The sequence below is a fragment of the Panthera onca genome, chromosome X, assembly GCF_046562875.1.
Source record: "Panthera onca isolate mPanOnc1 chromosome X, mPanOnc1 haplotype 2, whole genome shotgun sequence".
In the NCBI taxonomy this organism is placed as follows: Eukaryota; Metazoa; Chordata; class Mammalia; order Carnivora; family Felidae; genus Panthera; species Panthera onca.
Window position 1 is genome coordinate 117897668 of NC_138357.1, and position 16230 is coordinate 117913897.

Genomic DNA, 16230 nt, shown 5'->3' on the forward strand with positions numbered 1-16230 from the left:
ACATGTATTATTTTAGTGAAAAATTACCACATTAAATGTCTCAGTGGTGGGAAAACTTCAGTGTAGATTTAGCCTGTAATGATCAGGAAGCTTCCAGGGGATTCTAATGCATTTTTCTTCTTGCTGTTTTATTAGCAAGAAAGTAATCAGCAGAACTTGTCCTCCAGAGGGCTAGGCTCCATTCTGGGCACACACAAGCCTGTCTTCTGAGAGTTTCCATTCCAGAGACTTTGTGTTGCTAATACATTTCTCATTCAAAATGTTAAATTTTGTTCATTTCTTAGTTTTTCTGTTAGTCACTGGTGCAGTGAACGGATGTTCAGTATTATCGATGGTGGACCAAACCATAGGGGAAGGTTTTCTTATAGGTTGCAATTCTTCTTGTTAAGATGTAGTATCTTTAAGGGTGCCTGGGTGGCTCAGTCGGTTAAACATTCAACTCTTGGTTTTAGCTCAGGTCATGATCTCATGGTTCATGGGTTCAAGCCCCGCGTCGGGCTCCATGCTGACAGCATGGAACCTGCCTGGCATTTTCTCTCTCCCTTTCTCTCTGCCCCTCCTCTGCTCTGTCTCTCAAAATAAACTTAAAAACTTTTAAAAAAGATATAGTATCTTTAGAATGGCCCTTAATGTTACATGCCTATGGCTTATAAACATAGACTGTAGTATGATCATTCTGGAATATAGGAAACATGTTCTGAGTATATCTTGCTCTGGAAAGCCAGTCGTCTCAAGTGTCTTTGTGTTGGTAACATTCTATGCAATATCGTTGGGCATTTTATTACTGATGTCACTCACCAAATTTGGTAAAATGGGCATTCTCTTTTCTTTTACTGGAATTCCTACAAGGTCATGTGGTATCCTACCTCTTTTCCTACCCCTTTTGCAGGGCTGCGACATTGACACCCCATTTGCTGTTTGTGTTTAGTTGTGAGATGGGGGTTAAATGCCTGTGCTCGTAGGCCTGGCGAGCTGTCAGCTGCTGGCTGATCAGAAAGCCCACCTTATGCTGCTAGTTCTAGACTGCGGTGTTCAGCGGGACACAGACAGCATCCTAAGTGCCACAGCGTTCTTGATGAGGACAGCAAGGATCCATTGTCTCCGTTTTGGAGTTGAGGGTGGTGCTTCCAAGAGCGTGGGGCCATCTCTGTGACAGTGACCCTTCTGTGGGCTGGGCCACAGCTTATCGGAAGCATAGATAGCAGTCACTGCAACCCCCTGACCTGTATAAAGTCAGAGGAAAGTGGAAAAAGAAGGAAGGAGCAGGAAAGGGAACGGGCATCTGTGAAATGCCTACTGAGGGCATTGTGTAGATAAGGCGAAAAACATCGAGCGCGTGCATATATACGTAGATATGTAAATGTGTACGTACCAGCTACACAGTGTCACTTGATCAGCACAACAGCCCTGTGTGGTACATATTATTTCCTTATTTTACAAACCAGGAAACTGCCTCAAAGAGGCTAGCAATCTGGTCCTAGTCCCCCCTGAGTGTCTCTTGCTGATTTTTAAACCTGTATTTTCTGCCTGTGATTATGTACCTTCGATTTTTGTTGCTCTTTTATAGTTACAGGTGCTTTGTTTTCCATGGCACCACAAGGCCCCTGTAAGGTTTGCCACTGCCCTCTGCTTCCTCCTCCCCCGGAGGGGTTTGCTGGGTTAGAACTAACTAGAGAGGTGGGACAAGCAGAGGGGCCACAATGCTGGAGAAGGGTATGCATGTCAGGGTCAGGAGTCTGGGCTTGTCCTGGGAGAACAGGGAGCCATTGAAGGGTTTTAAGTGGAAGGCCCCATTCATTGTGTGTAGGAAAAGGACTGAAGGCAATCAGGGGACATTTCTATCACCTATAAGATTTCATCTGTAGGGGTGCCTGGGTGGCTCAGTCTGTTGAACGTCTGACTTTGGCTCAGGTCATGATCTCATGGCCCACAGTCCATGGGTTTGGACCCCGCATCGGGCTCCATGCTGACAGCTCGGAGCCTGGAGCCTGCTTTGGATTCTGTGTCTCTCTCTCTCTCTCTGCCCCTCCCCCACTCATGCTCGCTCTCTCTCTCTCTCTCTCTCTTGCTATCTCTTGCTCTCTCAAAATAATAAATAAACATTAAAAATTTTTTTTAAAGATTTCATGTGTAAGAGAGAAGAAAGATAGGAAATACAGCAGCATGGACATTCATTATTTCCTCCTTTGCACCCTTCTGAATTAAAAAAAAATTAAAGCATGGAAAATAAGTAAATTCTTCTCTAAAGCTGAGGGATTAAACAAATTTGGTCTGATGATGAGGAAACATCAGACAAATCCCAACTTAGGAACATTCTACAAAATAACTGGTTTGTGCTTTTAATGGAAAAGACTGAGAAGTGTTTCCCATGGAAGGACATTCCATGTGAGAACTAAATGCAGCCTGTGAACAGGGTTAGAGCCCAGCCTCCGCTTTTGTTTTGGGGTTTGTTTGGGTTCTTTTTCTTTTTCTTTTTCTTTTCCTTTCCTCTTTCTTTCTTTCTTTCTTTCTTTCTTTCTTTCTGCCATAAGAAGCATTACTGAGGCAATTGGCACACTTTGGATATCCATATATAGGTAATGGTGTTGTATTTTCTCATTGGTATTATATCAATTTCAGAATTTTTATCAATACCCTATATTCATGTAGGAAACTATCATTGTTTTTAGGAAATATATACTGTCAAAGAACAAAAGTTGAAGCGAGTTAAGTCTGAAGATCTATTTGGCTCTATTCCACAATTCATGATTCAGGCAGCATCCCATGGAGTAAGTAGACAGGGGCTCCTAGGAGTTGTACCAAATGGAAGATTTTATAGGCAGAAGAAGGATGGGGTAAGATATTAGCAAAGGAAAAGAAAGGATTGTTTCAGCCCGTGACGTCTTCTTTTTGCGAGGAAGGGAGCCGGTAGGGTTTTCTTCAGGCAGATGACCTCACCAGTGGCGCTCAGGCCATTTCAGGTTGACTCTTAAAAGGTCACATTCCTGGGAGAAGTTAAAGCTTGTGATTACATCTTGGCTTCTCATGGGGGAAAAATGATTCCATTTTGGACTTCTTTTTTAACGATACTGAATTATTTTGACGTTAAGGGACATCATATCTATAAATCTCAAATATTTCAGAAGAAAATAGAGACCTATTTCTAGAGATAATGATAAAGCATATTGTGATAACACATTAGCTCTTGGAGAACCTGGGTGAGTGGTATATGGTAATTATTATTTTTGTAACTTTTCTGCTTGTCTGAAATTATTTCAAAACAAAAATCAAAAACATAATTTTTGAATGAGGAGAGGGAGGAGAGGACCAGGCAGGTCTGCCTCCCGTCCCCGATCGCCAGGCATGAAGTCCCCAGTGAGGGAGCTACCTGCCCAAGATGAGCATAGGGGCATAGAGGGGTCGGGGAGGTGTCACGAGCTCACCGTGAAGGCGCACGCACGAGTTGGGTCTTTGCGCAGCGCCGGCTGTGCTCAGTGCTAAAGCAAGGTGAACGTAATGAGAAAGTGGGTTCGGGATTCCAGACCCAGTGACATTGGAGCCCGTGATTAACTTGGCCTCTTCCTCGCACACGGCGCAGGACCTAGGACGAGGCACACGATGATCGAGATAACACAGGCGGTAGGAAGTGAACGAGGCCGCCGCCAAGTCCGTGTGCGGGCGCGCAGCTGAGAGGAAGCCCCGGGCCGGGTCTGCGCTCGGCCCTCCCGCTCCTTCTGTTCAAGCGGTGGAGGCTCTCCGCTCTCTTCGGCCGGAGCCTTCGGCGGCAGCTGCCTTTTCAGGCGCTCAGACGCAGAGGGTCACGTCTGCGGGGCCCAACCACTGCAAAAGCCCTCCCCCTTTTAAAGGGATTTGGTCAGTCCTGGGCGCCTGCACCCCTCCCCTGCTTCTGCTGCTCATCGGTTCTAGGGTGTCGTCGGCCGGTGCCGGTCTCGGTCTCGGGGAGAGCTCATCGTTGTTAGTACCCTCAGCCGCTCCTATCATTGCTCGATGCAGGCCCCTGCCGGACAGGAGTGACCCTGTCTTGCTCTCTACAGGAGCCTTTTAGAGCCAGTGTTGCTTTGGGATCTGGCAACCGGTGTGACCCAGAGTTTGGGGAGAGGCTCATTCTTTCCTTAGCCCTATTCCCTCTCTCCTTCCCTCCCTGGAGTGGACTTTTGTCAAAGACTTGCTCTGTCAGCAGTTTCTCTTTTTCAACTTTCTCTACACATACATAGATAAGGAGTAGTTGTGAAGTTCATCGTTAGGGTGAACTCTACAGACAAAGCAGGAGGAAAATGAGCTGGGTTAAGGCAAGGAATGGAGGCCAAGAAAAGCTCTCACTAGGGACATTTATAAGAATTGGGAGCCTCCCTGAAAATGAGAGCAGAAGCCACAGAAAGTGATTTACATATTTAAAAGTCTTACATTTTTGATGTTTGACTGAAGGAGGTCTGACTTAAATGTGTTGCTGATTAAACCATCCCGCAGGGCCAGAGGTAAAACGTGACCTCCATCCCAACTTATTTTGTCATTGCCTGAGGGACGGGAAGAGCTTCCCAGCTGCAAAGAGCCAGTAGCTTGGAGACCTCGGTTGTGGAAAAAGGGCAACCATAGGGCCTGTGACCTTGGAGCAGTAAAAATGGGGGGATGGTATCCATTACTGGTGCAGGACACAAGAGCGGGAGGAGGGGTGGGAGAGGAGGGCAGGAGGAGGAAGGATCTGCAAATCTCCGTGAAGAGCTCTTTGCTGATGCAATCCTGCTCTTCTTTGCTGATGCAATCCTGCTCTTCGCAGAGAAGGAATCCTAATAAAATGTAGCAGTTCTTAAACATATAGAAAACGTTCACACCACTCGGCTCTTGTTTTACTGTAGTTTTAAGAAGCAATGCTTAATGCTGTTAAAAACAATTCAACTGGCTAATTTGAAGTTTGAATCGGCTTTATTAAATGATTCATGAATGCTACAAAATGGAAGCTTCTTGTAGGAAGGAGGAGGGGGCAAGAAAGTTACTGGCAAAAGAAAAAGATGGTTCCAGACAAGGTCACCTTCCCAGGGAAGGGGGGGGTGGGAAGAGCAAGGGGTCTTATCATGCAGATCATCTCCTCTTCCTTTGGGGGATGGAGGGGACCCCTGTGGGGATGACCTCAGTGGTGCTGACTGGAAAAGTTCTGACTGACCCGGTTAAGACTGTGTTTCTGGAGGAGGTTGAAACTATAATTCAGTTGGGTATCAAGCCCCTGTTTGGGGACTTGGCCTAGCATTGGTGACTCCATCTTGGGTCTGTGGTTTTCTTGTTAATGGTGGAAATTAAACAAGGTGTGTAGCTGGTGCGCAAGGAGCACCGGGTTTGGCCACTCGTCGCTGACAAAATCCAAAGGTAGAAAAACAAGTAGTGGTGAAACGAAAATGAAACGAAAATGCAGTTTGTTTCAGTGAGACCACCGCTGGGAGTGCAGCAGACCAGCATCGCAAAGACTTGTCTCCAAAGTACTGAAAATGCATCCGGGTTTACAGAAGGAAAATGTGGGGCAAAGGCGGGTGGATCCGTGCAGGTGGCCTGTGAAGGCCAAATCAGTCAGGGTCTCGGGATCAATCACGGGTAGGGTCTTGCTGGCTCAGAGCGGACCTTACTGCTGGAGGCGCTGGTTTTAGGGCCCATCGGGGGGCGCTCCGCCCTCAGCATCTTCCACCTGAGCCAAGAGACTAGCTGAAAAGAAGAACTTAATCAATTACAAAGTCTGAGGTCAAAATGGAGGTAGCTGGAAGTCTCAGTTTTAACAGAGCAAGTGCAGTTGGACGATGTGTTAAAAAGAAGGGGGGAAAAGGCAATTTTCCCATTTTTAGTCCATTCCCTATAATGCTTTGTGCTTTCCAACCAGAAACATGAATTTTATTATTACTGGTGAGGATGGGCTCACTAATAGAAGCTGCTAATAGAAGATTTTTACAAGGGGCACTTAATACGTTGGCTTGGCCATCTTTGAGCACAGGTTTGGTCGTTCTGGATCCTGTACAAAGATAAAACAGAAAAGAAAACAAGGCATGGCAAGTATGTATGGACTAGTTTTCTGTTTGCAGGGTGAGCAGGAATGAACCAAAGAGGGTGGAGGAGAGATGAGATTAGAACAAGCGAAATTGTCCCGAATAAAAACCCGGTTGAGCAATCGAGAGCTTTGAGGTTTTGTCAAACTCACAAGCCGTTAATTTTTTAGTGCCTTTCAAGCATGAAGAAGGGATTGGTTACGTAAATCGTGACGTGTCCTCACGATGGACCACTCTGCAGGCTTTCCCGAGGATGAGTTACTTCTCTGTTTTGACATGGAATAGAACATTGAGTCTGTTCTGGTTTTTTAGCCAATGATATATAGTGCACAAAACAAAAAAGAAACCGAAAGCATAAATAGCAAATTGCTGGCAATATTTATGTCAGGCCAAGAATGAAGACTGCAGAAAGATTTTTAGTTTAGGGGTTACACACTTCCACAGTCTCAAAATATGTCTTCAATGTATGTGTATTAGCTTTTTATAATCAGAAAAACACAGTGAAGACATTGGCACTTTGAAAAATCAATTTAGACAGCGTTCAATGGCGATGTTTTGTCTTAAAGCAGCAAAGAAAGGGGTTGTGTTACAGAGTCTCATTACAAGTCAGGCCAACTAGGACCAGGGAGGCTGAGCATCTGTGAGCAAGCAGAGCCGGTCTGCCCGGATAAGACACGTGGAATTGGGCTGTGGATTGCTGGCCTGTTTTCAGCATCCCAAACCTCCCTCCCCAAAATTGCACAACTTGTGCAGCCCGGCTGGGCCTTCTTCCTCCCAGTCTCCGCCCACAGGGCATGCAGGGGAGGGAGTGATGTTCACCAGCTGATGGCAAAGCGAGCCTGTGGGGCACCAAGGGAGGACGAATATGAGCGAGCTGTCAGCAAGCAGAATTACTTCCAGAGGCCTTAAACTTGGTCTGGTAAAACCTCCGAGAGGAGCAGTTGGGGTATGGGAGGGTGACGAAATATCCTCTGGCATCCACCCAAGTGGCTTGGTTTGTTCCGCCAGCCTTCGGATTTTCTTCCCCAGACCCCGTTGATGTTGATGGTTGTCAGTTACATCTTTTCTCTTGTGCCTTTCGTGTGTGTTTCAGCCCACCTGGAATCCCAGCTGCATCCCCAGAGTGCATTTCTGTCTCCCGTGATCCTCCACACCTGCCCTTGTTTGGTTCACTGTGTCACCACATTGACTCTCAAAGACGCCCCAGGGTGGACCCTGCCCTTCTACCTCGAACTCTACCGTGTGTTCCCTTCCCACATCTTCTCCTTTTCCACCTAAGGCACACAAGTGATGTCCCTGTTCTGTTTTGAGCTGGCCGTTTCTGGAATCAGGTCTCCCAGTGGCCCCGCGGTGTCCCTTCTGGGCTGTGGGTACAGACACCCATGGAAGTCACCGGGAGAGCAAGTGGCAGGTTGTCTGTGGTCCTGAGCTCTTGGGCCCGTGTGTCACAGTAGGAATCTGGTGAACGCTGTGTACTCATATCTTCACAGAGAAGTGTACGCACTTGGAAAACTGTGTACGCAACTCCGGGGAGCGCACGGACCAGCTGAACCCCATTCATACCCCCAAAGATGATGCATGCTCCACGTCCCTGGAATTGGTGCTCTATTTTAGGAGAGATGAAAAGGAGTGAGCTCAGTGGCAACTAGAGCCAAATGGCTCTAGGGCATTTGGGACCAAGTCATTTAGGGTTAGGGGAATGTGTGTACATGTGTCCATACGTGTGTGCGTGTGGAAGTGACAGCGTGTGTTTTAAACGGCTCGTGGAAGTTAAACGTTTAAATATGTATCTAAGAGAAAATAAGGGATTTTGTCTCATCTTTTGTGTCTGTTATATAAATTTATGTACAGCATTTATATTTCAGAGATATTTGTTAAACATATTATTTTTGTTCCTTTTGGCGTTGTGGACACTAACCTTTTAACGTTGCTGGTCCTTTTTCAGGGTGGACAAGCTTCATTTATACCATATCTGGAAATGTGTATATTGGTGAGTGATGACTGTTTGCTTTGGGTTCAATTGCACTATCATTTAAATGACTGAGGGGGAGGAAAAGCAAGATGAAACCTTTCATGCAGTCACATACTCTGCCGCCTTCTGTCTGGCACCAGCCCTCTCTCCATCCTCGTACATCCTGGTACACCCAGGACAGGGCACCTCTCAGCTTGCTCACCATGCTCAGTGAGGGAGGAGAATATGAACACCAGTCACGACAGCAGCCATTTTACTGTGGCCTCTGTGCAGATGTAAGATCTGGGCACGTTCCTGTGGGTTGACATCTTGGGGAGAGGTTGGCGACCTCCATGCTGATAAAGGGACGTAGCTCTAACGGGCGCAGGGGAGCAGGGATCTGTCTCCTGGGAGCTGGAAGGAGGGGCATTTGCTGTCTCCCAGGCGCCTCTGAGAAATCTCAAAGTTGGTTTTCCCTTATTTTAAGGCTTGTATAAGCATCTCTTGTTGAGTGGGCTCCGGGAGGGATGTTGAAGACCCAACCGTCATTTTATGCATGAGGAAAGTAAAGTCTAAAGAAAGTTAGTTAACTTGCCAGGATTGTGCCTCGGTAGGCCTGGGACCAGAACCGAGGACTGCCCGCTCCCGTAGCCATGACGTACTGCATCACCTCTGTACGACGACAACACGGCCACCGCGCCGTCCGCCCCGTCTTTTCCGGCCTGCGCTCCACAGCCAGGCCCGCAGCAAGGAGCCGGCCGGGTGGCGGAGTGGATCCCGCAGAACGGGCGGGCTCCGGCCGCGTCCGCTGCCGCCCTGCCTGTCCTCCTGGAAGCGGCACGGGCGTCGGGCCGGTCTCTCTGTGGCACTGCCGGACGGACGAGTGCTGGGGCGGATTCTGAGTGTGCCCTGCCCACGCCTCGGACGCCTTAGCTCCGCAGGCCCGCCGACCGCCTTCCACCCTGCCAGTGGCGTCTGCGTGTCGCAGCCCGAGGCTTTCTCTGAACCGGGGAACGCTGCTCCGCCCCGTCAGGGCAGGGCGAGAGTGCTGGCGACTGGACATTCCCAGAGGCCACGTCACCCCTCCGGTGGGCTAAGTGACGCCTGCGTGTGAGGCCTTTTCCTAGCGGTGCCCCGTGGGATTCCGTCCAAGCCGCCCACGGTGGGCACATGCCTGATGACACTCTGGTGTGTCCTGTCTCCCTTACCTGACTCGGTTCCTGGCCTGTTGTTTCCTGTGTCCACCTGCCAGATAAACTCCTCGTACTTCAACATCTCGGGCTGTGCTTCTGGGACAATGTAAAGTAAGGGAACGAGCCTCCTCTTGGCTCGTCCCTGCCCCTCGTGACAGCGATGGGTGGTGGGGTGGGGGTGGGGCAAGCCAACACTGTCATTTTGGACACCTTCTGGGCTTGGGTGCCCTCCACCCCGTCTCCCGCAGGCTAGCGGCCTCAGCCGTCAGTGGTCTTCCTGTGACCCTGACGTTGCCACCTCCGTGGGTGATACACTGCCAGCCCCAGACAGCTGCTTTATTGATGACATCTGCTCTAGACTTGAAGGTGATACCCAGAACCGCTTAAACCATTCTTTGTAATCTCCAAAAGGGGGCTTCAGTTGCCTCAAATTATTTTTCTGGAAAATAGTGGTAACACGAACCCATGTATTTTGATTTTATAACAGTAAAAATGGCCTTAGTTCCTCTTTCACTGAATAGCATTTCAGTGATGGGCCAGAAGCAAAATTCATTTATTTTAGCATCTGAAAAAGGATGGAAAAAATGTGGTATCACAAGGATCACACGTAAACTATGTTCACCATCTGGAAGAGATGAAGCATCATTTGTCTTATGATCTTTTGAAAATCTTGAGTGTCACAAAGAACTTTATACAAATGGAGAGTAAAAACCATTTTTATGGACGTAGCGCCATTGACTTGTGGTTTCAAGAGCAACAAGATAATCTGCACAAATGGAAAGTAATAAAGCATGTGAATTCTGAGGTGATAAGGATACCAGAAATGCCTGTGTAGAAGGAGAAAGGGCAGGGGCAGCGAACTTGTTACAAAGGGCCAGATAATAAATATTATTGTCTTCGTGGACCATACAGTTTTAGTTGCGACGAATCATTCTTGCCCTTGTAGCACAAAAGTGGCCACAGTGATATGTGAGCTGTTGGGGTGGCTATTCTAATAAAACTTGATGGCCATGGAAATGTGAAGTTCATAGATTTTTCACGGGTCATGCAGTGCCTTTGTTTTGATATTTTTCAACCACTTAAGAATGTAAAAACCTTTCTTAGCTTCTGGACTCTACGACAGGTCATATTTTATTTTGGTTTAAATGGTGGTGTGGAGGATGAAACGGAGAAAAATGAACAAATCATCTTCGAAACCTGTTTTCATTAAATTGAGGTATGGTTGCCACACAATGTTACGTTAGTTTCAGGTGGATAGCAGTGATTCGCCTGGTCTGCAGGTGTTACTGTGCTCGCCACACCTGTACCTGCCGTCTGTCACCATTGTGCCACCACTGACTGTATTCCCTGTGCCGTGCCTTCCATCCTTGTGACTGATTCATTCCATAACTGGAAGCCTGTACCTCCCCCTCCCCTTCACTCATTTTGCCCATCCCCCCCCCCCACTACCTCCTCCCCTCTGGCATTCAAAACCTGTTTTAGTCAGTAGTTTCAGCCTTGTTTCCTGACAGACCTTCAGTCCAAGAATTAAACAAGTGAAAAGCTCAGCAATTGGAGGGATAAGAATGACCGGTACATCCACTTGTTTTTCTTGAGGTGAGGCAGGAGTTTCCGGAGTCGTTTCTATTCACTGGCCTGGTCACCTCTCATGACCATGGGCCACAAGTGCAAAACATCTGGCAGGAAATGGGGTCACGGTCTGTAGCGTTGGAACGAACTTGCATCTGTCCAGGGTAAACTGGACCGTGGAGAGAATCCAGCTCGCATAACTGGCCTCTTGAGACTCGGCTGTAGCCAATGAGTGACTGGCCAAATGACCTCAATTGAATTTTATCTCCTTCTTTTCCTCCTAACCAACCCCCTAATAGAGATGTTCATGAGAAAAACAAAAGGGCAAGAACAAATCATCAAAGGAAAAAAGACAAAGCAGAGATGGTTATTAAGTATGTACTGACGTATAAAACCTGTAAGAGAGAATCTAGAAAACACTTTCTGATTTAACTGCCTCAGTTTAATCTTGCGTTTAAAGCCAGGATGGCACCAGCCGGCCACAGATGGCAGGAACTGATAAGCAAGTAATTGTCTTTTCCAAAATGTCCTGTACCTCCGTTCTGTTGGAATCGATGTTATAAATGTGCATGGGGCTGGAATAAATAGACTGCAGTTTGGGTTGAGAAAGTAAGCTGGGGAGATTCCATAAAATGGAGATGTAGGAGGACTCAAAGAATATTAATTGATGCAGGAAGTTCTTAAAAGACGGACACTGGTAGATTGTGAAAAAGGACAGGTGGAGGCTTTAACGTTAGAGATGGCCGGAGATCTTCGACGACAATCTTTTACAGAGTTAACAGGTCCTTTGCCCAGCCCTCAGCTGAAATATGTGCAGTATATGATTTTTAAAACTCAGAAACTAAAAACCGCATAGGCAGAAAGCCAATAAATCCCCAGGATACTAACACCGAGTCCCTTGCCTGCAGCCGAGATGAGAATGACGTTACACATTGACACAGATATCAAAGGGGAGAGCAACTCATATCCTATATCCCTACGGCTTGGATGTCAGCCTCCTAGAGGGGCCAGTATCAGGTATACTGTTTGGGCCTAGAAAATCGATTTAGAGGAGTGCCTGAGTGGCTCAGTTGGTTAAGTGTCCGACTTGAGCTCAGGTCAGGATCTCATGGTTTGTGGGTTCGAGCCCCACATTGGGCTCTGTGCTGACAGCTTGGAGCATGGAGCCTGCTTCGGATTCTGTGTCTCCCTCTCTCTCTGTCCCTCCCCCACTCACACTCTGTCTCTCTCTCTCTCTCTCACTCTCGCTCAAAAATAAACTTAATATATTTAGAAATCTAAAAATATTTGTGGGTATTGAAATGACACCTAACTGGCTTATGAGGGTAGTGAGATGTTTCAGACTTATTTAAATAAGTAATTATTCATGCTTAGTATGTGCTCAGCCCTTTGCTTCTGGTTCTGGGGAGTATTAAGTTTGACACAGCCCCCGGATCTCAGTAGAGGTGCAGAAACACCAGAAGCCCTCCGAATTGACCTACGCTTGCCTAGAATGAACTGGACTAAGCAATGTGCTCATTTCACAGAAACATGTGGCGTGAGGTTCTTGGACACCCAGGGTGATCAGCAACCCTGGTCTGCCAGCCCATCGCTACTCCTTCAGGCCAGATTCAAGTGCACTTCAAGGCAGCTGTGCTTGTTCTCAGATCTGTTAGGCCAGTTGCAGTAATAATTGCAATTATGTGGTTCACTGAAACCACATGTAAATTAATGAAGTAAGCATTAAAAAAGTTGCTATTTCTAGGACCACTAAGTCAAATGCTTTGTAAAAGTGAATTGCTAACGTATGGGGAAGATGACCGAAAAAGACTGGGGGAAACAAATCATCTAGAAGGATTTCAGTGGTTATAGTCATTATGGTTCTGCTTTAGAAAGACAGTGCTTCAATCTAATCAGCGAACTAACTTTCACTGTATTTCTAAATATTGGCAAATGTATGCACGTTTACACTTTAATTTAAAATGTGGAGGGGCACCTGGGTGGCTCAGTCGGTTAAACGTCTGACTCTAGATTTCGGCTCAGGTCGTGGTCTCATGGTTCATGGGATCGAGCCCTGCATCGTGGGATCAAGCCCCGTGTCAGGCTGGACACTGACAGTGTAGAACCTCCTTGGGCTTCTCTCTCTCCCTCTCTCCCTGCTCCTCCCCTGCACACACTTTCTCTCTCTCTCTCTCTCTCTCTCTCTCAAAATAAATAAACATTTAAAAAATTTAATTTAAAATGTTGGAGGCAGTTGATTGTCTTTTTCAGTTAATGACCCTGATTGCATCAGATAAGAGAGCTTTGTACCTATAAAATCGATGATATCAGACTCTACTGGAAGTGCCAGAATGTCTGAAATGGCTAGCCCTGTGGCAGCACTTCTTATAAAGAGAAGAGAAAGGCAATCTGGCATATGGGGGAGAGTTGCCCCGCGATTAATCACACACTGAAGCTGCAGCACTAACTCGAAAATATGTTTTAAAGTATTTTGCCCTTTGAGGACTGTTTAGGCAAACAAAAATATTTGCAATTCAATTGTTTTCAGTTAAATCTTCCTTAACTGCGCTATTAGATTTAACGTTCTTGGCGAAGCTTCTCAATGGAAACTATTTATTATCTGATTTGGCTCCATTTATAATTGAAAGTAGGCAGAAACAATAAAGTGTCTTTTCTTTGAGACTTATTTTAGGTTCAGGAGATAACCAGGTGGGTGAAATGACATAGAAATGATATGAATATAAAAGCAGTCTTTGTTTTCAGGGATCCTGTTTTATTTTTTTTTTAATTTTTTTTTTAAGGTTTTATTTATTTTTGAGACAGAGAGAGACAGAGCATGAACGGGGGAGGGGCAGAGAGAGAGAGGGAGACACAGAATCGGAAGCATGCTCCAGGCTCTGAGCCATCAGCCCAGAGCCCGACGCGGGGCTCGAACTCACAGACCGCAAGATCGTGACCTGAGCTGAAGTCGGACGCTTAACCGACTGAGCCACCCAGGCGCCCCTCGGGGATCCTGTTTTAAACATTTCGTAAAATGGGGGCACCTGGGTGGCTCAGTCGGTGAAACATCCAGCTCTTGATTTTGGCTCAGGTCATGATCTCGTGATTCAGTTCCTGAGATCAAGCTCTGAGCTGGCCTGGGATTCTCTCTTTCTGCCCCTCCCGTGCTCATGTGCACATGCTTGTGTTTCTCTCTCTCTCTCTCTCTCTCTCTCTCTCAAAAATAAACATTAAAAAAACCATTTCATAAAATAATACAGAAGCAAGTTACACTTACAATGACAGACCTGGAAACCTGACCCTAGTGTCTATAAAAACCGTCTGCCTAGGCTGAGACATATCATATGGCCTCTTCAGAATCAGCCTTGTGGTTCCTCTCCTAGAACAGCAAAGAGTGGGGGCAGAAATCGGGCTCCGCGTAAAGTTAGGATTGACGCTGTTAGAAAAACATGAACCCCTGATATCTAAATCCAGAATTGCTCCCAGACTGGTGAACACGACAGTCAAGCAAGCTCTCCTGCTTGGAGGTACAGAGGATCTCAATTCAGCCTTATTTGAGAACTGCCTTTTGCCAGCTCCCTCCGTAAAGGCAGTGAAGGGGCTTTATAAGTTGTTTTGGCTTATGTATGATGGAACATCTGCATGACAAAAGAGGGGCCAGGAGTAGACCGTGTGGATAATGTACATGGGTGTTGTGTATGAACGAGTCGAAGATAAAAGACATGATCCGTTGCTCCCAGGGAATCCCCGTAAAGCACACTTAATAAAATGCTTCTCCATATCACAGTTAAAGATATTACCGAGATCTAAATGAGATTATTCTTAGACTGCCAGACCTCTGTTTCATTGCCAGACCCGTGCATGAGTAGAAAGTCGGTGGAGTTCTATTGTTTACTTCTGTTGACCTGAATTTTCAGTACAGAAGGAACCTTTAGGGGTGCACTGGGGCCGGCTGTTGCCGGCTCGCGGGAGCCGATTGCGCACCTCTTCCCTGGCCTCAAGTCGGTAGCTTGAAATTGGCCGCAGTGGGAGCATTTCCACCACGGAAATGAGCACACACCGAAAATTGGCCTCATTCTCCCACTTCTCTCCCAAAGCCACTTTTAAACGTTGACCAGCATGCCACCGCTTCCGGGACGGAGGTCCTTCATCTTTTTTGTGCCATGAACCCTTTGTCATATGCCAAGTCCCCACCTCTGAACAGTGTTGTTGTTTTTTAATTCAGTGAAGTCATTAAAATGTTAAAAGGAGAAGTTTATGGTGCAGTTATACGTGTGTTTCCCTAATGACATTTGAAACCATACCATCCCAAGATTCCTAAGTCTCTTATTTCTGAGGTTGAAACTAAAATTATGGCGCTATCTAGTTAACCAAATTTGTAACCATATGATAAACGTCCTATAAAGAACATTCAGTTTCGTGGCTCATCTCTTTTGTAGGGCCTGATGATGCACAACAAAAAATAGAACCTCATCACACGGCAGTGCTGGGGGAGGGTGACAGTGTCCAGGTGCAGAACAGGGTAAGTATTAAAAATCTTTTGTTTTCTTAAATTGCACTTTCTACCAGTTTACAGGTAAATGCCTACTACCTCTTCTGTGTGGCTGGAAAATGTTCTGTCTTCCTTAGGCAAAGAAACTATGCCACAAATTTGTCAACACCTTTCATTAACATCTATTGTTTCTATTGGTTTATTTTAAGGTTTTATCAATGCCGATCCCTCATCGTCAGGAATCGCCTGAAGTCTCTATTGTTTATCCCTAGAAATTTGAATCTGGAGGCAACATGTGCTTCTTTGTCTCTTAATTTTCTTTCTTTATACAATTGATTTATTTGTGCCATCAGTGAAAATGGATCAACCATCTAGGAGTATAAATACAGATCTCCATGCTCACAACGAGCCCTTTGCAAGTCGAACTGAGAGGAGCATATGATGCGTTTCATAGTCCCTTGGTGTTGAACCCCTGCTTCTTAGGTAGAGTTTCTGATATTTCTATTTCATTCCCTTAAGTGATTATCTCACTCTCTTGTGAGCCTGCTAAGCCAGTCTGATGGCTTTGTGTCATTCTAATCAAGAGGATTGAAGAGACGGTTGTGCAAAAGCTCCTGACAAGATGAATTTTGAAAAGTAGGGGTGGAAACGACTTCGGTGTGCAGGTGACTGGCAGAGAGGCGATCTGCCTGTCTCGGGCCGCTCTGATCCCGGTGTTGTGGAATGCAGTGGATTTGAAGAATTATGGCATCTTCGCCCGCTTTTGTGGCAGCTCACCTATGGAGTAAATAGAAGGGAAACCTCATGAGCACCAGAGAAAATGCGCATATCGGGGTCCATGCACCTCGATTATTAGGTTGAACTGTTTGAAACTGCCACTTTGGACCCACAGAAATGGTTTCGGGCCAGTGCAGGAAGGAGGCCCAGAAGCTGCACACAGACCAGAGCCAACTGGTTGTGGATTTGTTTGTCACGTTATTGGGTTTAACTTGACACCTTGATTCTTCCTATAATCTAGCAGAG

At 46.4% G+C, this 16230-nt stretch overlaps 1 protein-coding gene across 4 annotated transcripts in view; it reads left to right on the forward strand.

The window, feature by feature from the left end:
• The window catches only part of PIR (pirin), a 96221-nt gene that overhangs the window by 63202 nt on the left and 16789 nt on the right, over positions 1-16230 (forward strand). For 3 of the 4 annotated variants that reach the window (XM_081793650.1, XM_081793651.1, XM_081793648.1), the window contains exons 7-8: positions 7969-8013; positions 15155-15237. In XM_081793650.1, coding sequence (XP_081649776.1) covers positions 7969-8013; positions 15155-15237 — 128 coding nt within the window. The remainder of the gene's footprint in view (positions 1-7968; positions 8014-15154; positions 15238-16230) is intronic. The other variant, XM_081793649.1, reaches the window with a different exon arrangement.